At 36.5% G+C, this 26879-nt stretch overlaps 1 protein-coding gene across 1 annotated transcript in view; it reads left to right on the top strand.

The window, feature by feature from the left end:
• Window positions 1–305: 305 nt before the first annotated feature.
• Window positions 306–26879, top strand: part of scara5 (scavenger receptor class A, member 5 (putative)) — a 113105-nt gene continuing 86531 nt past the window's right edge. The window contains exons 1-3 of the mRNA XM_069886778.1: window positions 306–567; window positions 6373–6517; window positions 19358–19489. Coding sequence (XP_069742879.1) covers window positions 6397–6517; window positions 19358–19489 — 253 coding nt within the window. The 5' untranslated portion in view covers window positions 306–567; window positions 6373–6396. The remainder of the gene's footprint in view (window positions 568–6372; window positions 6518–19357; window positions 19490–26879) is intronic.

Below are 26879 nucleotides of genomic sequence, written 5' to 3'. Positions count from 1 at the left end.
TGTACTCTGCTTTTGCCAGCAATGTTGGTGTCAACATTCCAGAGACAAAAAAATGCAGTAGCATTTTATTTTGTGCATACCTAATATAAGTATTATTTTATCTGCTATTTATTACGATTATCAAACATCCATGACAAACAACATCAGCAGGGAGCACCAGTGAACTTCCCAGTCAAAAATGCGGACGCTTTAACATTTGTAGGAATAATAACATCTTGAGTTGCAGAACACTTGGAACACAGGCCTGATGCAGATTTTGTCTCCTCCCTTCAATCTTTTTCCACCTCCCATTATTTCACAATTTCCTTTCGACGAAAAGTTTTTTTGGATTAAGAACAGACCCATTTTAGTGTGACAACTCTGCTATAATGTTATACTAAGATCATGCACCGTCTGTAATACCAGATCAGGTCCAAGTCACCTTGTGGAAAGGAAACTAAAAATGTTCAAAGAGAAAAGAATGTGAATCAGCCAAGCGATTTAGCATTTACTGTACTTCAGTTTAAATGATGCAACTTTGGTTTAACTATAACTGCAAGGAAAAAACAAGGATTCTTTAACACAAAGGTAAGTCATTCCAAGTTTATAATCACTGATGCACTGTGTTTTAATATAAATAAGAATGGAAATCATTAACTAAACTTTGATTATTGCTTTAAAATTATGTTAATGTAAGGCATGAAGAACAGTTTCTTGCTATTGAAATATATAACTATTATTATCAAAAAGCACTGAAAGTGCAGACTGTATTAAATGGATCATTCAGGAATCTTGTGCTTCCCAGCATGGAAGTTAAACTCCTCTCCAGCTGCGACACTGGTTCCTCCCATTAGTGTAAATGTTGTTTCCCTTCTGGAAACAGGGCATCTTTGAATCCCTCTGCTGGATGAATGCATCACATGAGATGTCACTGATCTGAGGGTGAGAACTCCCTTGTATGTTATGTACAACTGTATTTAAAATATGGTTGAGGTGTATTCTTTGCTAATTATTTTCACAAATTAAGAGACATCTTAACAGTGAAATTTGACTGCGTACTGATCATGTGAAATCTTCATAAACATCAGCAAAATAACTGACTCCAGAGGGATTCCTAGTTTCAAAAGTGCTTAGGCAATTAATTTTAATTGTAATTTGTTGCATATTCACACATTCCAGATAAAAAAAATTAAAGACAAAAATTAAAAAGGAAAATGTTGGAAATTATCAGCAGTTGGGAGGTTTTTGCGAAGAGGGAGAAGTGGAATTAACATCATAAATGAATAGCCTAACATTAGAATTTAATAAATATTGCAGGTGAAGAACTTTGAAACCTATACACATCCAGAAAACATGGGGCGAGGAATATAAAGAGAGGGCAATGATTGTGCTGGGGCATCATAAAATTAGATTGTAGTGATCAGTATGAATCAAAAATACGTGATAGTTGGAAAAGTTAGAGAAATGAAAGATGATCCCAATGGTCTTAAAAAAAAGGTCATGAACTTGTAGTGGATTAATGGACATGGGAAGGACAATTATCTGGTAGTGCCAGTAATGAGTAATAGCAGATTATTGGCATATACCAGTGGTTCTCAACTTTCCACTCACATACCACTTTAAGTATTCCCTATGCCATCAGTGATCTGTGATTAATAAGGGATTCCTCCTCCGTCTCTTGCCTCATACATATCCCTGAATAAGTTCTTTCACCAGTGATGGCCATGCCTTCAGTTGTTTAAGAATTAAATTTTGGAATTCTCTCCATCAAACTGTTTTGGAATTGTTTCCCCAACATCCCTTTTAGCTCTTTGACCAAATATTTTATAATCTATATTAATATCTCTTTATTTGGTTTGGAATTAAATTTTGAATGATAATGCTCTGTGGAGTTTCTTGAGATATATTTACTCTATTAAAGGCATTGAACAAATGGAATATTGTTGTTGGCTGAGATCCAAAAGGGAAGCTCCATCCCAAACATCAACTCATTACAAACCATGAAACTGTCAAATATAGCCTTTTTTTTTCAATGCTATCCTCTTGCACCGATATTTGATTAATTTGCAGTTTACTTTGTTTTATTATACTATGTTAGACACATATCTGTAAATGTCTGTAAAGAGCAAACTGATAACCCTGGTTTTACTTCCACTTTGAGTCTTGGGGCAGGGGGATGGGTGAAGGGAGTCTCGTGACTTTAGAGACTATGGCATTTCTGATCCTGTGTCCAAAATCCGATCATAATCTTGCCTTTAAACACATATATTTAAATTGTTAGATACCACACGTGATTTTCTCAATGCGCTGTGAGAAAAAAGAAACATCAATCTAATAACTAAACTAGCAAGAAAACCATTTCATTATAAAATATACCGTATCCAAGTTTCTTGACTACAAAGATCGAATCACAGCTGTAAATTTTCATCAAAAGTAGGGAGAAATATCTTTGCCATAGTTAAACCACTGTGTATTTACCAGGAGAATGGAGATACATGCATCAATTTGGAAGATGACCATATTACTGCTGAGCTCAAGTAAATATTCCTCTATGCTCTCCAGTGAGGAGACCCTTGTGCTGCATTTCCCTTTACTTGATTTACATGAAACAGTCTCAGTGTATGAAATGAATAATGGTGATAGAAACTTTCAGATAAAAGGGTACCATTGTTATTCAGATAAATATATGCCAGGCACTAGTAGTGCTCTTACAATGGTGAGGGTAAAGATTGACATGAAGCAGATGTTTATCACTGCAGTGACTGAACTGAAACTTCTCCCACTGAGTTATTTTACAAGTCAGCTGTATTTTAGCTGACAGAGTGTATTTTATACGAACATCTAAAGTGGCAAAATAATACCTTTGCATATAATTATGTGGGAAAACAGTCCAAATTGTTCTGATTTAAAACACTTTATTTGGTCCACGATTAATAATTTTAGCATTGTTTCTTTATTTTATTTGCTTAAAGGTTTGCACTTTATAGAGTTAATTTCTTGCAATGGCTATAAACAAAATGAAAATGCCACAAAAACAAAAATGCTGAAAATGCTCAGCAGAAATGACTGGTGCAGTTGAGAAAAGTGAAAAGTTCAACAGTTTACATTGTGTTTTCACTCATGCTGAGGGTGAGCTTTTGGATTGCATTTGGACTAACAGTGCACTGGGACTGAAGATTCAGCTGTGGAATAGGGTGTGAAAGCAAGAGAAAAAGAAAATAACTCTTCTCCAAAACCAGCTCTAGTTGTTAAAGTACCATTTCTAAATAAATTGCTGAGTCCCTTTATGTAATATGGAATTAAAGGCCAAATTGAATTATTGTTACATTTTTCTGTACATATTAATTGATTATTTTAAAAATTTAAAACAAATTGCAAAATTGTAATGCTAAAGGAGGTGATATTGGGATAGGTCATCAAATATTTGACCACATAAAATAGCAGATGCTGGAAATCTGAAATAAAAACAGAAAATGCTTGAAACAATTGGGCAGCATTGTGGAAAACAAAACAGAATTAACATTAAAAATCAAAGATCCTATCTCAGGTAGTTCAGCTGAACTGTCTTTGCTCTAAAACATTATGCCTATTTCTCTTTCCACAGTTGCTGGCTAATCTAGTGAATCTTTCCAGCATTTTCATTTTAACTTGGCTCAGTGATGGGTAGAACCTTAAGAGATGAGAAATATGTGGAAGTATTTGGAGCTATAGTAGCCAGTGTTGAGGCAAAAGAAATATTAACTGCTCATGAAGCTAAAGTTGTAAGACTTAAGAGATTTATTGGAAGAGAACAATAATTGACCATAGCTTTTAAATTAGTTATTTACATGAGAGGCTGAGACTTCTACAGTTTATTTAGCTTTAAGGAAAATAATACATTATCATCTCTTTAGATCTTTCTCCTTCAGTCTTTAATTTTTACTTAATTTTTGCAATTTTCCTTTATTAGCAATTGTTTATAAATTCAGAATATACATGGTTACGGTAGAAATGCAAAAATATCTGGAATAAATTACATCCACAGCTCAATTTAGTCATGTTCTTCCATGCATCCAAACCACAAGCAAGGGAATAAATCTTATTACTTTCATACCCCTCCCGCAATATGTTCTCCTTCCTGCCATCCGGGAAGAGGTACTGAAGCATTCGGACCCTCATGGCTAGATTGCGAAATAGATTTTTCTCCCCAAGCCGTGAGCCTTCTGAATTCTGGGGACTCAGGTCTAGCATATGTAACATGATATTTATAAGTGATATGTTATTTATAAAAAAATAGTTTCTGATGTAACTTAGCCATGTAAATAACCAGCTCCACGGTCTGAAGAACACTAACTCGTTTTCACTGTACACTGAACAACAAATAAACGCGACTTGACTTGCCTTTTTCAAAGAGCCGTAGAAAGACACAACGTGGAATCAGACCCTTCTGCCGTAGGAGACTACACCAACTCATTTACTTTAATCCATTGTTTATTTTCCTCATCCCCCTCACATGTTTATGACCTTGTCATCCTCTCTCTCTCTCTCTCTCTCTCTCTCTCTCTCTCTCTCTCTCTCTCTCTCTCTCTCTCTCTCTCTCTTCCCCCCCACCCCCCACAACTGCCTGTGGCAACAAATAAATTCCATAGATTTGCAACCCTCTGGCTGAAGAAATTTCTCAATATTTATCTCTCTCCTAAAGGCATATCCATTTACTCTGAGGTTGTGTCCTCTGGTCCTAGTCTCTCCTATGATTGAAAACATCTTCCCTACATCCACTCTGTCCAGATTTTTCAGTATTTGATATGTTTTCATGACATCTCCAACAATACTTCTAAACTCCAGTGAGTACAGACCAAGATCCTCTCATTCCTGGGATCAATCTCGTTAAACTCCTCTGGACCCTCACCAATACCAGCACATCCTTCCTTAGATATGGAGTCCAAAACTGCTCACTATGCTCCTAATGTTGTCTGACTAATGCCTTGTAATGCCTTCATTTTTGCTTTAGTATTCTAGTCCTCTCAAAATGAATGCTAACATTGTATTAACACAACCTGCAAAACAATCTTTGGATAATCCCACACAAGGACTCCCAAGTCCCTTTGCATCTCCGCTTTCTGAATTTCTCCCATTTAGAAAATAGTTTACTCATTTATTCTTTCTAAACAAAACTGCTTCACCATACATTTCCCTACATTGTATTCCATCTGCCACTTCTTTGCTCTTTCCCCCAATCAATCCATTTTCCTCTACAGACATACTGCTTTGTCAGTACCACTGCCACTCTATCTTTCTTCATATTGTCCATAAATTTACCACAAAGCCACCGATCCTGTTATCAAAATCATTTACATGCAGCATGAAAAGTAACGGACCCAACATCAACTTCTGTGAAATACATTTAGTCTTTGGCAGTCAGCTAGAAAATGCCTCTTTTATTCCAATTCTTTGCCTTCGTCCAATCAGACACTCTTCTCTCCATGTTAGTATCTTTCCTGCAAAACCATGGATCCTAAGGAAAGGAAGTAAAACACAAAAGTCTGCTGACACTGTGGTTACCATGGCTCCTTGTTTGCAGCCTCAAGTGCAACACCTTGTCAAAGGTCTTCTAAAAATCCAAATTAACAACATCCACTCCAACAAGTTCGTCAGGCAACATCTCCTCTAAACAAAATCATGCAGGCTTCAGCCTATTTTACCTTGTGCTTTCAAGTACCCTGATGCCTCATCATTACTAATTGACTCCAGAACCTTGTTAATTGGCCTATAATTTTCTATATCCTTGCTTCAGAGTGGAATAACATTTTCAATTTTTCTGTCCTGTAGAACCATTCGCCACTCTAGCAATGCCTGAAAGATCACTACTAAAGTGTTCACAATCTCCTCAACTAATTCAGAACCCTGGGGTGTAGTCCATCTGGTCCAGGTGACTTATCCAACTTCAGCTTCTTCAGCATCCCAAGCACCTTCTCCTTAGTAATAGCAACTAAACTTACCTTGAGATGAAGTCTAATCTCTGACTCTGTGAAACAGCAGTCCATCAGCTGTGTCACTGTGCCACTTCTTATTGACATTTGGCCACATGGAAATACTCACCTTGGGATAGTTTAAATAATGTGGACAGCCAGTTTATCATTCTTGGAGGTTTATGCTATGGAAATCTCCAATGTCAACCATTAAATTAAGCATTGAATGTCCTTGAAGCTGCGATTTAGGAGAAAATGCTTTATAATTTTCTGCTCTTTATTATCATTCATTTATGTTTAAAATGTTAGCATCTTAACCACTTTGGCTCAAGGTTCAAATTTTATATTAAGAAAATGGTGTCTCTGCATGAACAGGACTTACTACTGTTTCTAAAAATGAAATGTTGGTTGAGACAACTGAATAAGTGAGCTCTGCATTTCTCAGGTAAAAGTCCACAGTTCAGAATAAATGGAGAACAAAGATCTACCCCTTATCACAAATGAGTTCCAGGAGAACGGGTCAATGTTTGAAGAATCACTTGATGAATTTGGTGGAAGGAACCTCTCAAAATTGAACCTCTGTGAAGAAAGTATGTAAAATTTCTTAAAATCTAATTAAATTTATGGCAAAAGTTCTTTGTTTTCAGTGAGACCGTAATCATTTTCCATTCTCCACTTAGCTTATTATTTTAATTAATATTTGGATGTTGTGATTCTGGGTACGAAGTTGAATTTGTGATTCTGAAATATGAGGTGACTTCTGTATATGTGTTTGGATCAAAGACCACCCAGGTTCACTATCTGATTCATTACTTTTTTTTAAAACATGTACCCATCCCTTCCAAAAATCATCAATTGTCTCTTTGATTTTGCTGAAATTGAGAGAAAGACTTATCTGACTTATCATTTCTTTTTAAATTTAAAATTTAAGTTTTATTTATGGCATGGTAGAAGTTGATTCTGGCCATTTAAACATGCTACCCAATTGCACACAAATTAACCTACAACCTTGGACATTTTGTAGGGTGGGAGGAAACCAAATCCCTCAGAGAAACCCTATGCCCATGGGGAGAATGTACAAACTCCTTACAGATACTGCCGAATTCAAACCTGAGTCACTAGTTCTGTAATAGTGTCAAACTAAGTGCTACGCTAACTGTTTCTTTTTTAAATTTTTTAAATTTTTCACACTGTGAACCATATCAACCAAAATACATACAAACATTTCCCTCTTAAATATACACAGTGGCATTTTCTCCCCTTTTTTCCCTCCTACCTTCCCTCCCCCCTTCCCACCCCCCTCCAAAACCAATAAACATTCAACATATACAAGACGATAAAACCATTAAACAATGTCATCACACAATGAAAAATAAGCAAGAAAAATGTGTCATCTACTTTTACACACTGGATCAGCTCATTTTGTCTTATTATCATTTTAGAGGGTGGAGGTCCGAGGCAAGCCCTCTCTGTTATGTTCCATGTATGGTTCCCAAATTTGTTCAAATTATGTGACTTTATTTTTTATTTTTTCCAATGGAATACATTTCTTCATTTCTATGTACCATTGCTGTACTCTCAGGCTCTCTTCTGATTTCCAAGTTGACATTATACATTTTTTTGCTACAGCTAAGACTATCATAATAAACCTTTTTTGCGCTTCATCCAGTTTGAGGCCTAATTCTTTACTTCTTATATTATTTAGAAGAAAGATCTCAGGATTTTTTGGTATGTTGTTTTTTTGTGATTTTATTTAATATCTGATTTAGATCTTCCCAAAACTTATTCACTTTCTCACATGCCCAAATTGCATGTACTGTTGTTCCCATTTCCTTCTTACAGTGAAAACATCTATCTGATAATGTTGGATCCTTTTTTTTAAAACTTTTGGGACATGATATATAACCTGTGTAACCAATTATACTGTATCATGTGTAACCTTGCGTTTATTATATTCTTCATAGTTCCAGAATGTAACTTTTCCCATATTTCATTTTTTATCTTTATTTTTAAATCCTTTTCCCACTTTTGTTTGGGGTTTATAACTTATTTCATCATTTTCCTTCTCTTGCAGCTTGATGAACATGTTTGTTATAAATCATTTAATTATCATTGTCTCTGTAATCACATATTCAAATCTGCTTCCTTCTGGTAATCTCAATCTGTTTCCCAATTTATTCTTTAAGTAGACTTTCAGTTGATGGTATGGAAACATTGTACCATGAGTTATTCCATATTTGTACTTCATTTGTTCAAATGCTAATAAATTATTTCCCAAAAAAACAATTTTCTATTCTTTTAATTCCTTTTCTCTCCCATTCTCTAAATGAAAGATTATCTATTGTAAAAGGGATTAGCTGATTTTGCGTCAATAATAATTTTGGTAGTTGGTAATTTGTTTTTTTTTCCTTTCTATGTGAATCTTCTTCCATATATTGAGTAAATGATGCAATACTGGTGAGCTTTTATATCGTACCAGCTTTTCATCCCACTTATAAAGTATATGTTCTGGTACCTTCTCCCTGATTTAATCTAGCTCTATCTTAGTCCAATCTAGTCTCTCCCTTGTCTGATAAAAAAATCTGATAAATACCTTAATTGTGCTGTTCTATAATAATTTTTAAAGTTTGGTAACTGCAAGCCACCTTGGTTGTATCTTAATTTATCTAACGCTATCCTCGGTTTCTCCCCTTTCCATAAAAGTGTCCTTATTATTCTCTTTAGTTCATTAAAGAATTTCTCTGTTAAGGGAATTGGTAACAATTGAAATAAGTATTGTATCCTTGGGAAGACATTCATTTTAATGCAATTTACCCTCCTTATCAATGTTAGCGGTAATTCTGTACAATGTTCTGTCTTCCTGCAATTTCTTTATTAGTGACTGATAATTTAATTTGTACAAGTGGGTTAAATTATTATCTAACCTAATACCTAGGTATCGGATTGCTTGTGTTTGCCATTTAAATGGTGATTCCTTTTTAAATTCTGTATAATCCACATTATTTATTGGCATCACTTCACTTTTATTTGCATTGATCATGTACCCTGATATTTCTCCATACTCCTTCAATTTCTTATGTCATTCTTTTATTGATATTTCTGGTTCAGTTAAGTATACTATGATGTCATCTGTAAATAAACTGATTTTATACTCCTTTTCCTTTATTTTTATCCCTTTTATTTTATTTTCTGTTCTTATCAGTTCTGCCAATGGTTCTATTGCGAAAGCAAACAGTGAGGGAGATAATGGACATCCCTGCCTAGTTGACATACTTAATTTAAATTGGTTCGATACATATCCATTTACTGTTACCTTCGCCAACGGTCCATTATATAATGCTTTAATCCAATTAATATATTTTTCTGCTAGATTGAACCTCTGTAATACTTTGAATAAATAATTCCATTCTACCCTGTCAAAGGCTTTTTCTGCATCTAAAACAACAGCCACTGTTGGCATCTTATTTCCTTGAACTGCATGAATTAAATTAATAAATTTACAGACATTATCCATTGTTTGTCTTTTCTTAATAAATCCAGTTTGATCTTGTTTTACTATTTTTGGTACACAGTTGGCCAATCTGTATGCTAATAATTTTGCTATAATCTTATAATCTGAATTAAGTAGATATATTGGTCTATATAATGCTGGTGTTAGTGGATCCTTCCCCGTCTTTGGTATTACTGTAATTATTCCTGTCTTACATGAATCTGGCAAGTTTTGTGTTTCTTCTATCTGGTTCATTACTTCCAGGAGAGGAGGAATTAATAACTCTTTAAATGTTTTAGAGAATTCTATTGGGAATCCATCCTCTCCAAGCGTTTTATTGTTCGGCAACTTTTTTAATATATCCTGTACTTCCTCTATTTCAAATGGTTTTATCAGTTTGTTTTGTTCCTTTTCTTGCAATTTTGGCAGTTCAATTTTAGCTAAAAACTCTTCTATTTTATCATCTTTCCCCTCGTTCTCAGTTTGGTATATTTGTTCATAAAATTCCTTAAAGTTCTCATTGGATTATATGTAATTTGTTTGTCCTTTTTCCTTGATGCCAATACAGTTCTTTTAGCTTGTTCTGTTTTAAGTTGCCAGGGTTTTTTTTCCTAGTTCATAATACTTTTGCTTTATTTTCATTATGTTCTTCTCCACCTTGTACGTTTGTAATGTTTTGTATTTTATTTTTTTGTCTGCCAATTCTCCTCCTTTTGTTATGTCATCCCTTGTTGCTAGTTCCTTTTCTGTACTTACTATCTCCCCTTCCAACTGTTCTATTTCCCAATTGTAGTCCTTTTTCATCTTAGTTACATAACTTATTAACTGCCCTCTAATGAAAGCTTTCATTGCATCCAATAATATCTTTCACTGATTCCATATTTATTTCAAAGTACATTTTAATTTGGCATTCAATAAATTCTCTAAATTCCTGCTTTTTAAGTAGCATGGAGTTTAATCTGCATCTATATGTTCTTGGTGGGATGTCCTCCAATTCTATAGCTAATAATAGGGGTGAATGATCAGATAGAAATCTAGCTTTATAACCAGTTTTTCTAAATCTCCCTTGAATATGGAACGACAACAAAAACATATCAATCCTTGAGTATGTTTTATGCCTATTCAAATAATATGAATATTCCTTCTCCCTGTGGTGCTTCCTCCTCCATATATCCATAAGTTTCATTTCCTGCATTGATTTAACCATAACTTTGGTCACTTTATTCTTTTTGCCAGTCTTTTGTCCAGTTTTATCCAACATTGGATCCAAATTAAGGTTAAAATCTCCTCCCTTGCGTATCTACAATTTTCAAAAAAATTACTTGCATAAACTTTTGATCCTCTTCATTAGGTGCATATATATTGACCAAATTCCAAAATTCTGAATATATCTGACACTTTATCATTACATACCTCCCTGCTGGACCTATTATTTCCTCCTCTATTTTGATTGGTACATTTTTATTAATTAATTTAGCTACACCTCTAGCTTTTGAATTATATGATGCTGCCACTACATGCCCTACCCAGTCTCTCTTTAATTTATTATGTTCCACTTCAGTTAGATGTGTTTCCTGTACAAATGCTATGTCTATTTTTTTCTTTTTTCAGGAAATTTAATAGCCTCTTCCGTTTAATTTGGTTATGTATTCCATTAATATTTATAGTCATATAATTCAACATGGCCATCTCATACCCTGTTTACACCTAATTTCTGCTTCCTCACCACCACCATCCCCCTTTTCCCCATTTTCACCTCTCAGTTTTCCCTGTTTGAACTCAATGTATGACAACACTTCTAAAACATAAAATACTTCAACAACTCCCACATTAAATATTCCCTTAGCCCCAAATGTCCCCCGCCCCCTCTCTGAGTTGCCCCTTATCCCTTGCTGGACAACCACAACTCCCCTCTCCATTTTGGATTGTGAACCCGCTAGCAAGCGTCAACTGATTTCGCAGTGACAGTTATTCTCTTCCACCCAACACCCCCTGAAAAAACTTTTTTTTACACATATAACAAAGTTCACCCTCTTTTTTTCCCCTTACTTCCTTTCTTCCCTTCTCTTTCTCTTCTTTAGTTCTTACATATACATTATTTTTGCATCTTTATAAATATGTTTTATCGCTGTTCTTCATTCTTGTTACATCTCTTCATCTCTCCTTCTGTCCTGTAGGCATTCTGCAAATTCTCGTGCGTTCTCCAGATCCGAGAACCATCTGTTTTGCTCCCAGGGATAAATATTTTAAGCACATCTGGATGTCTTAACATAAATTTATAACCTTTTTTTCATAGGATCGATTTTAATATATTAAACTCCTTCCTCTTCTTTAAGAGTTCAAAACTTATGTCTGGGTAAAAAATATTTTTTGACCCTTGGTATTCCAATGGTTTATTGTCTTCACTAATTTTATTCTTTGCTCGCTCCAGTATATTTTCTCGTTGTATATCTCAAAAATTTTACTAAAACGGATCTTGGTTTTTGATGTGTCTGTGGTTTTGGAGCTAGTATTCTGTGTGCCCTTTCTATTTCCATTCCTTCCTGTATTTCTGTCATTCCCAGGACCTTTGGGATCCATTCTTTTATAAATTCCTTCATATCTATGCCTTTTTCACCTTCCTTCAGGCCCACTATCTTTATGTTGTTTCGCCTACTATAATTTTCCAACTTATCGATTTTCTGAGCTAACAACTCTTGTGACTAACTTTTTTATCACTTTCTTCCAATTTTCTTCTTAAGTCATTCACTTCCATTTCTACGGCTGTTTCTCATTCTTCCACTTTTTATAATCTTTTCCCTATTTCTGTCATGACCAGCTCCAATCTATTCACTTTTTGTTCTGTACTTTTCATTTTTCTTTTCATTTCACTAAATTCTAATGTCATCCATTCTTTTAATGCTCTCATTTGTTCTTGAAAAAAAACTTTATCTATATTCTGTCCATCTGTTTTACCTTCTATTATCTGTGCAGAGCTTGGTCTTCTTCTTCCTATTCTTCTGTGTCTGCACCTGTGTTTGTGTCTTCTACTTCTCTTCCTTAAATCTGTGTCTCTTCTGACTTTCTTGTTGAGCTGTTTGCCTCACTTTTCTGGGTGTTTTTTTGCATGGCTTCTTGCTGTTGGTCATCTTCTTCTGGGCTACTCTTCTGTTGGGCTTCCTGCTGCTGCTCTTCTTTCCTTTCACTCCCTTTCTTGTTGGTTTCCTCTTCTTCCAGCTGAGAGCCCTGGTGTTGGGCATCCCTCAGCTGGTCGTGTTGTGCTTGCCCACTCCTCGACTGAGCCCCCCTCCTGTCGGCGTTCTTCTCCTTAGTAAGCGCACTGTGCACTTTTGTTTGGCTCAGAGAGCCATTTTTGCAGTCCAGCGGTCGGGGGGGTCGCGACTCTGTGGGGTCGTCACCAACCTTGGAGAATGGGCTCTCTTTTCCATGACGGCTCCCTATTTATTCATGCAGGTAAGGCCTTTTCCTTTCTCTTCAGGCGTCTTTTCTTCCTCTTTTTTTTTCGTTGTTTTTACTTTTTCCTTCTTGGGTGCCATTTTCTTTCTTTTCTCTACAACTTTATCTTTTATTTGTTATGTTTTGTATTTCTTGAACTTTGTATTTTCTTCACTTTATTTCTTCTTTTCTGAAGAGGGCTGGTATTCGCCTACTAGCCACTACTCCATCACGTGACTCCTGCCTACGCTAACTGTTTTCAGTTATTCAACCGAAAGTGGTAATCTCATCAGCGAATTTGTAGATTGAGTTGCACTTAAACTTGGTTATGTAGCCATGGGTGTTCAAAAAATAAGAGTACGGGACAAAGCACAGCCATGGACGGTCAGTGAGGAGGAAATTATATTGCCAATCCACACTGATTGGTAACTGCTAATGTGGAAGTTGAGAATCAAGTTGCAGAAGGATGGGCAGAGTCCCAGGTCTTTTAGTTTGGTCATGTCTTTTGCTGTTATAATGGTGTTAAGCGCCAAGCTATAATAAAAAATTGATCTATTTTTAGGCAGGTTGTGCTGTCCTCGTAACACATCAAATGCATTCTCCAGTCTATCACTTGAAGACTTTATACAATGGTATTTTTTTCCCTTGACTTAATGAAATGCAATTACATTTTTAATTTAGTTAGCTATGGTTTATCTGCCATGGAATGTTCAATATACAATTCAAGCTCTTTGTTCCACTCCCTCCATTCCTGCCTTGCCAGCAACTCAGGCAGCTTAATTTGTTCCATTGTATCCAATGTAAATTAGATCACACAGCTTGCTTTATCTTGACAAGTTGTCTTGAAAGGAGGTCCCCCAGAATTCTGATCAGAATCAGGATTTATTGTCATGAACAAATCATGAAATTTAGTGTTGTGTGGCAGCATCACGGTGCAAACATTCATATTATGAACCATCTTATGACATTATTATTGTAATTTTTTTTATATAGTAGTGAACAAAAAGAGTCTTTGGTTCAATGATTATTTAGGAATCTGATGGCAGCGGGGAAGAAGCTGTCCTTGTGCCACTGAGTGCTCATCTTTGGCTCCTATACCTTTTCCCCGATGTTAGCAGTGAAAAGGGTGTGGTCTGGGTGATGGGGTTCTTTCAGGATAGAGGCAGCTTTTTTAAGACACTGGCTAATGTAGATGTCCTCAATGCAGTGATGATGTTGCAGGCCAAGTAAACAACCCTCTGGAGTTTATTCTTGTCTTGAGAGTTGGTGCCTCCATAAGGCAGTGATGCAACCAGCCAGAATGTTTTCCACGGTACACCTGTAGAAGTTTATGAGAGTCCTCGGTGACATGCCATATCTCCTCAGGCACCTCACAAAGTATAGCTGGTGGTGAGCCTTCAACATATATGGTGATTGCTTCAACATACAGGCTCCAGGACAGATCCTCAGAGATGTTGACAGCCAGGAATTTGAAGTTCTTGACCTTCTCCACAACTGAGCCCTCGATGAGGTCTGGGTCATGTTCCCCTGACTCCCTCCTGAAATCCACAATTATCTCCTTGGTTTTGCTAACATTGAGCACAAGGTTGATATCATTACACCATTCAACGAGCTGATCTGTCTCCCTCCTGTACACTTCCTCATTGCCGTTTGTGATTCTGCCGACAACTATGGTGTCATCGGCAAACTTGTAGATGGCATTGGAATTGTGCCTGGCCACACAATCATGAGTATATAATGAGTAGAGCAGTGGGCTAAGCCCACATCCTCAGGGTGCGCCTGTATTGATAATCAGTGAAGAGGAGACATTGTTTCCAATTCATACTGACTGTGGTCTTCCAATAAGAAATTCAAGGATCCAATTGCAGAGTGGGGTACAGAGGCCAAGAGTTTGTAGCTTCTTGATCAACACTGACGGAATAATGGTGTTGAAGGCTGAGCTATAGTCGACGAAGAGCTGTTTTTGAGGTGATCCAGAGCTGAATGAAGAGCCAGCAATATTGCATCTGCTATGGACCAATTGTGGTGATGGACAAATTCCAGTGGGTCCAGATCTTTACTTAGGTCCATGTTAATTCTGGCCATGACCATCCTCTCAAAGTATTTCATCAACGTAGAAGTTAGTACTACCGTGCGGTAGATATTGAGGCAACCCACCCTACTCTTCTTGGAGGCAGAAGAGCTAAATTTCATGGTTGACTCAACAACTAATCCTCTCATTCATTCTCTAAGAAGTTAGTAAAATGCTGTTAATTCAAATTATCAACAAAGTTTCTTATCTTGTAGAAGAACTCAATGTTACATTCTAACGGTGGCTCTCTTCCAGTAAACCTACCTCCTTTGATTCCTGTAGGTAATATTTCAGCTCGTCACAATAACATGACCTCAACGTTGAGACAGCGTTAAAGCAATAACTATTGTCCATAAACTAAGGTTACATGTGACACATAATTTTGCAAGGTTAACAATAAGTTCACTCCATCTATCATTCCCATGCAATAACAGTTGGTACACAGTACCAAATAAAATAGCCAGAACCAATCTGCTTTGCTCAATGAGATGGAGGACTGCCTTGGGAACTTGTGCAGATTTTCCAGTCCACACAAACAACCTCACTTTTAAATCATGAAACTCACCAGTGGAACTTTTATTTCAGTTGAAGAATTACTTTAAAGAAATTGCATCTTAAGTTAAAGGTCCTTTGTAATAATAATAATGTAATAATACATTAAAAATGTGATACTTCAACTTCTATCTGCTGTGAGAGTTACCATGGGCATTGTCTGGCACCCTTAATATTATGAGAAAGGGAAGAAAAAGAGAGTCCCTTCACAGACACCAGGTGCCTGTGGATTCTCCTCCAGCCTCTGCAGCCACACAGAGCAAACCATTGGCAGCCCGAGTTCCATATCCAAATCTGCAATACAGTTAAGAGGTCTTCTGAGCCTGAGTCCCTTTGGGAGCCCTTCTTGCCCTCAGCACCCCCTCAGATCTGATACAGGGTTCCCATTGTACTGGTCTCCAGCAGCCTGCAACTTGTGTGGGTCCTCTGACCGCAGGTCGCCAACTACCCACATCCTGTGTGAGTCCTTCAGTTGTTCAGCTGATGAACCTTCTCGCTGGTCCATTGTCATGGTCACCTTCCCTATAGGGTTATCTCATGCTTATCCTCATCAACTGGATCTGTTCGCCTCACTTCTGGTGCCTTGTACCTGTCTGCTGTTTCCCCAGAGTCTGCAACCCACTGTGGAACACTGCCCAGCACAGGCATTATCATTTTGGGCACACACATCCATGTTTGCAGGATTTGAAAAGCAACATCACAACTCCTTTAACAGATCATTTAAAGCCTATATGGAGTCATTGGCATCAGGACCGGGTTAGTGAGACCCTGCGGAACATCGCTGTGTCTCCAGTCCCCACTCTCCCAGGTCCACAACACCAGGTCAACCGTTATAACAGCTCTGACAGAACTTTTTTTTGTCTGAATTATATATACCAAAAAGGGTAGTTTTGTGGGGGAAAAATCCGTATGACATGGCAATTCTATATTTTTGAACATTATCTAGAGATGATTTTATTTCTGAAGAGAGGACTGTATGGCAGAGATGTTTAAGGATTGTTGTTTATGAACATAAATCTTGTTCTCAGTAGTGGTTCAAGAACATAGTTCAAAATAGCTTGGAAACGTTCCTGAATAAGTTTTCTTGGCTGCACGAAACTACATCCTCATGAATAAATGTTTGCAACCTTCTCTGGATCTACTCCCAGAATACTTCTTCCCAAAAGGCAGATGTTTTTATGGAAAAATTTGCTGTCTCAAATAGATGACAGAGATAATGCTGACTTGGTTGGGAAGGAGGACACTTAAAGTCACCCCATAATTTATTGATCGACCTGAAGTGCTCCTTAGTGTCGCCATTTGCAGGTTCATAATAATCTTGCTGGTTGCATGGACCTCATTGTTTTTACAATCCAAATCTGTGTCTGTGGTAAGAATAAAAAGGAAGCATTGAGAAAAATAGCTGTGATAAGTTAACAGTGATGTTTATATTCCCTCTTTAACTTCAATTAAAAATTGAATTCAAAAATTGCAGAATGAGCATTGATCTGGTGGTGTTTGATACTGACAAGGTGCATGTTGACAAAGATGTAAGAACATAAGAATATATTAAAAAGGAACAAGAGAGACCACCCGGCCTGTCAAATCTGCTTTGCCATTCAATGACATCATGGCTGATCTGATAATAGGCTCATTTCCACCTACCTGCCTTTTCCTCATATCTTTTAATTCCCCTAAAATCTTTTAATTCCCCTAAAATCTATCCAACCTTGTATTCCATTGCAGTGAGCCATGGAGCTCAATATGGCTGTTAATATTCCCACATGTAACATTAGTTTATGGACAATAGTTATTGCTTTAACGCTGTCTCAACGTTAAGGTCATGTTATTGTGACGAGCTGAAATATTACATACAGGAATCAAAGGAGGTAGTTTTATTGGAAGAGAGCCACCGTTAGAATGTAACATTGAGTTCTTCCACAAGATAAGAAGCTTTGTTGATAATTTGAATTAACAGCATTTTACTAACTTCTTAGAGAATGAATAAAAGGGTTACTTGTTGAGTCAACCATGAAATTTAGCTCTTCTGCCTCCAAGAAGAGTAGGGTGGGTTGCCTCAATATCTACCACACAGTAGTACTAACTTCTACATTGATTAAATGCTTTGAGAGGATGGTCATGGCCAGAATTAACATGGACCTAAGTAAAGATCTGGACCCACTGGAATTTGTATCCTGTGCTCTTACCACAGTTAGGCAGACCTGGCAAGCAAGAATTGCATTCGGTGAGAATGGAATTTTAGCAGATGCCAGAAATGCTTTGAGAGGATGGTCATGGCCAGAATTAACATGGACCTAAGTAAAGATCTGGACCCATTGGAATTTGTATCCTGTGCTCTTACCACCATTAAGCAGACCTGGCAAGCAAGAATTGCCATTCGGGGAGAATGGACTTTTAGCAGATGCCAGTAATTAATGAAGGACCCTCATGGAAAGGAAATTAACTGGTATTGCTGATGTTTCCTCTCCAAAATTCAAAGGCATAAACACTTTGACAGTCATCAACAGGATAATGTAGATATGTATAACTAATGGAATAACTTTGTAGTTACCACCTGCAAAAAAAATATAATTTTTCCCAAGTCTGATAACACAAGGTCTTAGTAAAAACATGAATATGAATTCTCTTTTTGGGTGATACACCAAACCTGACTAATTGAAGTTATGTAAAGTGTAAACATCATTCAAAAAGTGAAGAAAATTACATTCATTTATGTGATTGTGATTTTGTTTTATAACCAACAGGGAAGGAAACTTGTTTTATTTTGATGTGGTGTTAAAGCCTGTTTACAAAATGCTTTAAATGTTTCATGCATCAACTCCTGTGCTGTATTTCTGAAGAACAAAGAAAGCTATTTTACTAGTTACTATGGCAGCATTACAATCTACTCAAAAAATACACAACAAAACACTAAAAAAAATTTTTAAAATCATAGAACAAGTGCCAAACTGGATTCTGCTTAATCCAGCTCTTGCCTAATGGTCATCCTCCATGAATAATCAATTTATTTAAAATACATATGTTTGATTAAATTCATTAAAATGTTAATATTAAGGACAAAGAAGGAGTAAAAGTGAACAGCATCCAGTGACTTATCTTTTCATTCCAAGTCAGTGACCCCATGCAAATTACTGGAGCTGCACATGGCTATGGATGGAATAGGTTTCAGCAAAATGCACCCCTCTGCTTAATTATTTGAATTCCACCTCTGGGCTTTAAGATAGATTCAGTGATGGAGTAGAATTTCAGATGACCTTCAAACCATTTCCAATTTCTGAACTACAATACAGAAGTACTGAGGTCTAGAAAATAAAAGCCAGGAAAACAGGGTTTTATGAAGAGGATGTTTTTCCTTATTAAATAATCAACCTATTTATTTTAAAGAAACCCTCAAAACTAAGGCAGAGACACCATTTGGAATATTAACCCCAGTATAATCACTCCTATATTCAATGTCAAATTCAGGAGAAACTTTTTCACTTGGATGGTTGCTTTCTATTGCCAGCAAAGCTGGAATTTATCAAAATTCATTTCACAGGCCACCCCCCCCTGGGTGCCACAGCATATTTAACTAAAAGACTTGTTTTCTTTTCACCTCATGTAACAAATATTTTTATGCTTGTTTTTAATGTTGTCTGTTGGAGAGAAATACAGAAGAAACCAAAACTTGACTGCTTCATGGGAAAAAGGGTTCATAAATTTGAGCTGAGGTATCATATCCATAAAAAAGATTAAGAACGACTGCATGACACAAAAGTGGTTTTTGAAAATAGACATTCATGTAAAAACAAGTTAAAAGGATTTATGTTGTATTTTTTAGCAATGCATACAGTGTGGGAAGAGGATAAAAGAAAGTCTAACTATACATTTTATTTTGCTTAGGGCCAACTGGGAGACGAAGAGTACCTAGCAATTTTTGCAACCATTGGAGCTCAATGGGAGGAATCAAATGTGCGATAGCTGTCCTATATCTTCTCGTTTTTCTCATTTGCATTGGAATTATCATTGTTGCAGGTAATATATCTTCATCCGATCTCTGCCCTTTCTTGAGAGAAACACATGATCACTTAAAATTTTGTTGATGTAGCTCAACTGAAAAACTGGCTTTTCTGTCTTTTTGAAGGAAAGTGAGATGCTTTAACTTAGCAAAAAAGGCAGCTTCAGAATTATTTATAATGCATTGGAAAAAAAACCACACATAAGTGGAAATTAGGTCAATGCCAGAAAAGAAAATTTTTAACCGCAAGATGAAAGTGTTAATTTTTAAAAAAGATAAAGCTAATGACTTACAGTAAACAACAGGTATAAAATACATGGTAAATGTTTCCTAAGTACCTTAGAGATTCCCTATATGAGAGTTGTTGTTATGGCTACTGTTGTGTATGCACTCACATAATTAAAACTCAGAGACATGATGCTTTCTCATCCTTTACTTCTATTAGATTAACATGGCTACTGACACACAGGGTTTTATATATACATATATATGTGTATATATATATATATATATATATATGGAAGGGTGACATCATGTCCAGCTACCATTAGATTGTAATTTTAATTTTGATATAAAATAGTTTCTATATGCAGATCAAGGTGAAGATGAGTGCAAGATAGGAATAGGGTGGGAATCTACAACAATGTACACTGAGGTTAGAATTACTGTCAGCCCACTCCTCTGAGATTGTATAATAATGTAACATTAGAGTTGAAGACTTGTGTTTGAAAACCTCAGAGTTCTCTGTCCATACAGAGAATTTTATAATCTAACTATTAATATTTTTAATGTAAATAAAACAGCTTTTCTTCAGAATGGGATTAGTAGCTAAAGTAGCATTGTCGACCTATGAAAGCATATTCTACTACTGAAAGTATATTCTGATTCACAATAAAACTCCATTAGAAGTGGTACAATGACTGTAACTCCAGTCTTGAAATTTTGATAAAATCATAGACAAAGGAGCAGAATTAGACGATTAGGCCCATCAGGTGTGCTCCACCATTTAAATTGTGTCTGGTGTCATTTTCCTCTCAACCCCATTCTTCTTTCTTCTCCCTGGAACCTTTGATATTCTTACTTGTCAAGAAAGAACCTATTAACCTTAGCTTTATATATACCTAATTACTTGGCTCCCTCAGCTATCTGAGACAACAAATTCAACAGATGTCTCCTCATCTCTGTTCTAAAGGGACTCCTATCTTGTTTAGCAGCCTTACGTGCAGCACCTTGTCAAAGGCCTTCTGAAAATCCAAATAAATAACATCCAAATTGTCTATCCTGCTTGTTACTTTCTCAAAGAACCATCAGATTTGTCAGGCAAGATCTCCCTTGATAGTGCAATGTTATTACAGTGCCAATGACCCAGGGTTTGAATCTGGTGCTGTCTGTAAGGAGTTTGTATGTTCTCCCCATGACTGCATGGGTTTCCTCTTGGTATTCTGGTTTCTTCACACCTTTCAAAAAACATACGGGGCTCATAGGTTCATTTAGATGGCACAGGTTCATTGGCTGGAAGGGCCCGTTACTGTGTTGTATGACTAAATTTAAAAGTAAAATTTTTAAAACATGCTGATTTTGTCCAATTTTATCATACATCTTTAAGTACTCTGAAACCTCATCTTTAATAATGGACTTAAGAATCTTGCAAACTTCTAGAATTAGGCTAACTGGCCTATAATTTCCTGTTTTGTCTCTCCCTCTTCTTAAAGAAGGGGGAGAGACACTTGCAATTTTTCAGTTCACTGGAAACATTCCCAACTCTAGCAATTCCTTAATTGGCCACATGGGTTTATTTGGGTGGTGCAGGCTCAAGGGCTGGAAGAGCCTGTTACTGATCTATATATCTATATTCAAAAAACAATCACTACAAATGCATTCACAAAATCTTCATTCTAATTGGCAAAGAATAGATTTGCAAGTCTTCATTTACTGTAATTTGAAATATAATCCTTTAGTGAAGGCGAAAGAAGCTTAAGAGTAGTGAAGTTGGTGCCAACTACACTGATCTTGACATAACTGCAGGAAAACAATTTTTTAGGATGCTCTGCACTTCAGCTTTGCCGAGAATTTAAGAGGCCAGCTAAAATAGGGTGATATGTGTAACTGCCTGTTGGAATTTACTTTGTGGTTCATCTCTTGTCCACAATCTGCAAGAGAAAGTTGGCCACTACTTTATTTCATTCAGGCCATAAGACCGTTTGTCCCCTGAAACCTGCTCTGCCATTGAATAGGTCAAGGGTGATCCAACTTTCTTTAAATCCACTTTCCCTACTCTCCCCATAAGCTTGTATCTACCTAATCCAGGTTGGAACACATTCAAGTATACAGCCCCAGCAACATTCTGGGACAGGGGATTTATAAACCTCAGTCAATCAAACACTAATTCTAAAAGAGACTCTCATCGTTAAGTCAATTGAAAATTTCAAGACCAAGGGCAATAGATTTTTATGAAGTTGAGGTATTATGAGACATGGGGCAATGATGCAATGAATTTATATACAAAAGGCAAGGTTCATTTCACATGGCTAGTGACAGTTTTCCAAGACTACTTTCAATTATCAGTGATGGAAACTATTGTCAATCACCTTGGCACTTGTTCATCAATAATGTGCTCATTGATGCTCAAGGTGTGAGCATGGATAAATTAACTGAATTCTAGAGAAGATTCACTTTCCCTGATGACGGTGCAAAAGTGGAATCAAAAGAGAAAATGGGGGGAAAAAAAACTCATCACTGAGTGGCATTATACCTAGTATAAAAAAAAATTGTATGGTTGTTAGAAATTAACATCCCAGGATATTTCAGTGGCTCCCCAGGGAAGTGTTCTTGACTTAACCATCTTCAGCTGCTTCATTAAAGATATCTCTCCAACAAAACCTAGAAATGAGAATATTTACTGATGAATGAATAATATTTTGCTCCACTTCCAGTTCTTCATATGTTGACACAATTCATGTTCGCATGTATCAAGCCTTGGGCAACATTCAGGCAGGGGCTGATCAATGGCAAGCAGCATTCACTCTTCACGGATGCTGGGCAATGACATTCTGCAAGAAGAGAAAATCTAAACTTAACACAATGTTGCCAAAGCTCCATCAATAGTCTTAGGGCCATAGGCGACCAGACTTTAAAGTTCAGTGCATCACAAATAGTGGAGATAGATAATGGACACTCAATCAAATGTTAAGAGTTCAGGAAGTTTGCAAACACACCTTACATTTATCTCATTGTATTATGGCTTCTAGCAAGTGGGAAAGAGACATTTCAGAGTAAATTCTAGCTGGCAGACTATTTGGTGGCTGCAGAAATTGGAGCTAATGGAAATGTTGGCCTTCCCATACATCCCTTCTTCTACTTTATGTTGTATGGGTTATTACAACTACTGTCAATTGGCAAGAACCACAAATATAATTGTCCCTTTCCTTATCACAGGTGAAATTTTGGCAAGTATTTACTTTTGAATGGAGACGCAATGCATCCAGATATATTTTTCCACCCCTATCACTTCCCATCTGTCTCCTGATTTCTGGGTGTATCAGCTATATCATGTTTGTCATATTTCATTCAGTCTATAATATTCTCATCCATGCATGGAGAATGTTTATAATTTGCCCCAGAAAGTGAAAATTGCCCACATCCCATAGATGTATTGTTACACAAAGGACAGGCAGATATTCTAATATTATTTGGTTATGTATTCTATACTTTTAGCACTAGTACCATTGCCAGTTGAGGAAATCACTGCAATGAAGGAAACTTTCAAGCAGACAAAGATATGCACTGAAATTGAGTTGGACAGATTTTTATGGTAAAATTCTAATAACTTCCATTGACTTTAAAATGTTACAGATGTTCTTTCAACCAAATGTTAAATTAAAGGAACCGTTTAATTTTGATCCAAGTTACTTTTCCTTTTTATTTTCTACCAGGTTTGTATTGCTGCGTGGCATTCAGCAAAACTGATGATTTTAAAGCAAAATAATTTGTTCTTATTCAAGTTGTCTAATAGTAAAACACAGCTGTGCAAAGAGTTAGGACAGTAAAAACAAATCAGAAACCCTAAGTGTTATGCATACTGTATATCAGCTGTCTCAACTGTTATAGATCAATAAAGATTCATTTTAATGATTTTGTAATGTTGAAGGCATGTTGAAGAAAAAAGTTTATATTTTAGTTTTAAAGTTTTGGTATAGTTTTGGTATAGTTTTTGGTATAGTTTTGGTATAGTTTTGGTGTAGTTTTGGTATAGTTTTGGTATAGTTTTGGTATAGTTTTGGTATAGTTTTGGTGTAGTTTTGGTATAGTTTTGGTATAGTTTTGGTATAGTTTTGGTGTAGTTTTGGTATAGTTTTGGTATAGTTTTGGTATAGTTTTGGTATAGTTCAGTGAGTTAGGCAGAGGCAGAAGGGTCAGGCCAGAAACACATAAATCTGAATTTTCCAATAAACTGTGGTGATTTAAATCACAACTTGATTGGTAACTTGGCTTCTGATCAGAAGGAAGTATTCAGGAGTTCACTATAGGTTCAGGGCTATATCGATGAGTTGAGGTTGTGAGGTGGTGGTGGTGTTGAACCTCTGTTTGATTCTGAAGCTGGGCATGGTATGGTGATTTAGGCATTGATAGTTTTGATACCATACCGCAAAATTGGAAGGAAATTAGTGTGCCATCCTAAGGCCCATTATAAACGTTGAGATTTGATCGATGGAACTTAGTGTGAATAGAATATCAGATACTTCCCTTTTTCACAAAATTTTAAATGACTCATCTTCTGCTGGTTGTTTGCTAAGTACACCTATGGTGCCTTGTTAGCCAGAATCAGACACACACAAAGATAAAGACTATACAACAGGCTTTAATCCGCAAAGACTTCCACAGAGCCAGGCTGGCTGTGGCTGCAGCAACTCTGAGTGAGGCCTCGGGAGGCCGGCGCAGGCTGATATCCCGGAGGGTGATTGACACCCGACCAGGTGGGTCTTGATCCATTCAGGCTGACTGATTGACAGCCAGCCAGGTGTTGTCCTATCCCCTTACACGCCTGCAGGTACAGAGGTTGCCCCCTGCAGTAGGCCGATGGTGTACCACCACAACACCTAAATTTGTTTTGAAAAATACAAGCTTTTGGGATCCATCTTAAAGGTTTAAAACTACTAGTCTGAACCCCCACCAGCCAGCAACTTTTAGATTCTGAAATTTAGCCTGTGTGATTATACAAATCAAAAGTAATGTTATTTTGACATTTGTTGTATCATTTAAAGAAAACTATTAATGCCACTTTTGGCTTGTAATTTTTTGTTTATCCCTTCAAAGCAACATAATACTGTAAAAGAAAATGGTGCATCTGGCTCAAATCTTAGAAATGAGTCATTATTTCATGAATCACAAATCAAATCAGTGCTAGTTGTTGAGCTGGTCCTTTGAGACTGTAGCAGAACTGAATGGGAAATTATAACCTCACTAAAGAATTTTGATTTTGTAACTCTTTACAGGCAAACACATTAAAATGATGAAACTCACCAACTGCTAACTCAAAAATAAACTCTTGACTAAGCCAATATGTTCAGAATTTAACAGTTTACTGGAAATACGTCACATCTGTGTGAAGCCTTGGTATAAGGAAAGGCATAGGAAATGAGACTAATTGAGAGCTGTGTAGATCTTGTGGCCATCTAAAATGTTATGAAGTTCCACAGGGGAATATGGGATGCTTTCGATCATTTTCCAAAGCCCAAAATCTGATAAATCATCTACCAAGTTCTATCATTTCTTTAAGCATATAATAAGATTGTAAACTTCAGGAACTCTCTGCCACCTTATAATTGGTCAAGTGGATTTCCCAGGCCTTGGGGAATTAGAAGCTAAAGAAAGCTGGTATATTGCTTGAAAAGATAAATGTTTTTTTTTCCCCAAGATTACTGGTTTGTCTCTCAGGACTGTCCTCCAAACCAATCTCTTTCAGATGATATTGTGCAGTGTATTGTAATCACTGACTACCCATTGTGATTAATCTTCCATGATTATTGCTGCAAATTCTCTAATCCCAATTCTGTCATTTTGTTGCTAATCTTCCTTTACTTTTATCATTATTAACCCTTACCATTACTGAACTGCAAATCTTACCTGGTAATCTCTACCTAAGCAGCAAGGATTCTGCAACAACTCACATCTGGTGGAATACCTAGGCTATACATCAGGCTGGCAGAAATCTAGTTAATGATAAAGAATACTGTAGCTGTGAGTTAACTTCATAGTAACCTGAACCTCCTTGTAAATCCACTCATGTTCCAAACTCACAAACCTATGAAGAACTCAAACTCACACTAGCTCCTATTTGAAACAGCTAATAACTTGGATTCTACAGTCCATCACTAACCAGAACAATGGGGGACATACAAAATGAAACCACTGCTGTGGCCAGTGATGCTTTGGTTATGTTGTAATTATCTTTCAAGTCAGAGTTCACTACTGACAGTAAATGAAAGCTCAAAACAGTAGAAACAAATGATTTCTATTCAATCAATTGAGTATTTAATTCCTTCCTGCCATTTATGTCAATTATTAAAATGGTAGACATTTGTTCGTTGCCACTTTTTAAAGAAGCATTAAAGTAGTAACTGCAGATTAGGCTCAGTTTTCAAAATGCAGGTCGACTGACTTCAACTGGGCTAAATTTCAGATGCAGAGTTCAGTTAGTACAAATTGAAGATGAACTTCAATTCCAAATACCCTTGTCTTGGATCCAGACACGTCTTTTTATAAAGTATGAACTTTGTAACACTAACAAAATTATATTTGCCATGTCCAGGGAGTACATGCACTGGAAGTAAAAAGAACACATCATTGGGAGACATTCCTGCCTCCTAATTATAATAAGGTATGCAAGGACAAATTGTCCAGGATCCTGGAATAGGGACAGGAAATACAACCAAGAGGCAGTCTCTCCAACTGTCCTCTACTTTTAATTATTCAAAAAATATTTTTTTTAAAAAAGAATGATATTAATGGGAAATCTAATTTTAGTGGTTAGGAATGTGATGCATGTATTTTGGATTGGTTTTGTAAATGATCAGAGTTGACTGAGAAAAGAATATTTATCAGTCAGAAGGTGGTTAAGATTTTTTTAAAATTTTTTTTATTTTTCACACTATGAACCATATCAATCAAAATACACACAAACATTTCCCTCTTAAATATACACAGTGGCATTTTCTCCCCTTTTTTGCCTCCTACCTTCCCTTCCTCCTTCCCACCCCCTCCAAACCCATTAAACATTCAACATATACAATACAATAAACTCATTAAAGAATGTCATCACACAATGAAAATAAACAAGAAAATTGTGTCATCTACTTTTACACACTTGATCAGGTCATTTCGTCTTCTTCTTATTCTATCATTTTAGGG

The sequence above is a fragment of the Narcine bancroftii genome, chromosome 6, assembly GCF_036971445.1.
Source record: "Narcine bancroftii isolate sNarBan1 chromosome 6, sNarBan1.hap1, whole genome shotgun sequence".
NCBI lineage: Eukaryota > Metazoa > Chordata > Chondrichthyes > Torpediniformes > Narcinidae > Narcine > Narcine bancroftii.
The sequence above is the reverse complement of the archived record's forward strand: the minus strand, read 5'-3'. Positions and strand labels throughout refer to the sequence as shown.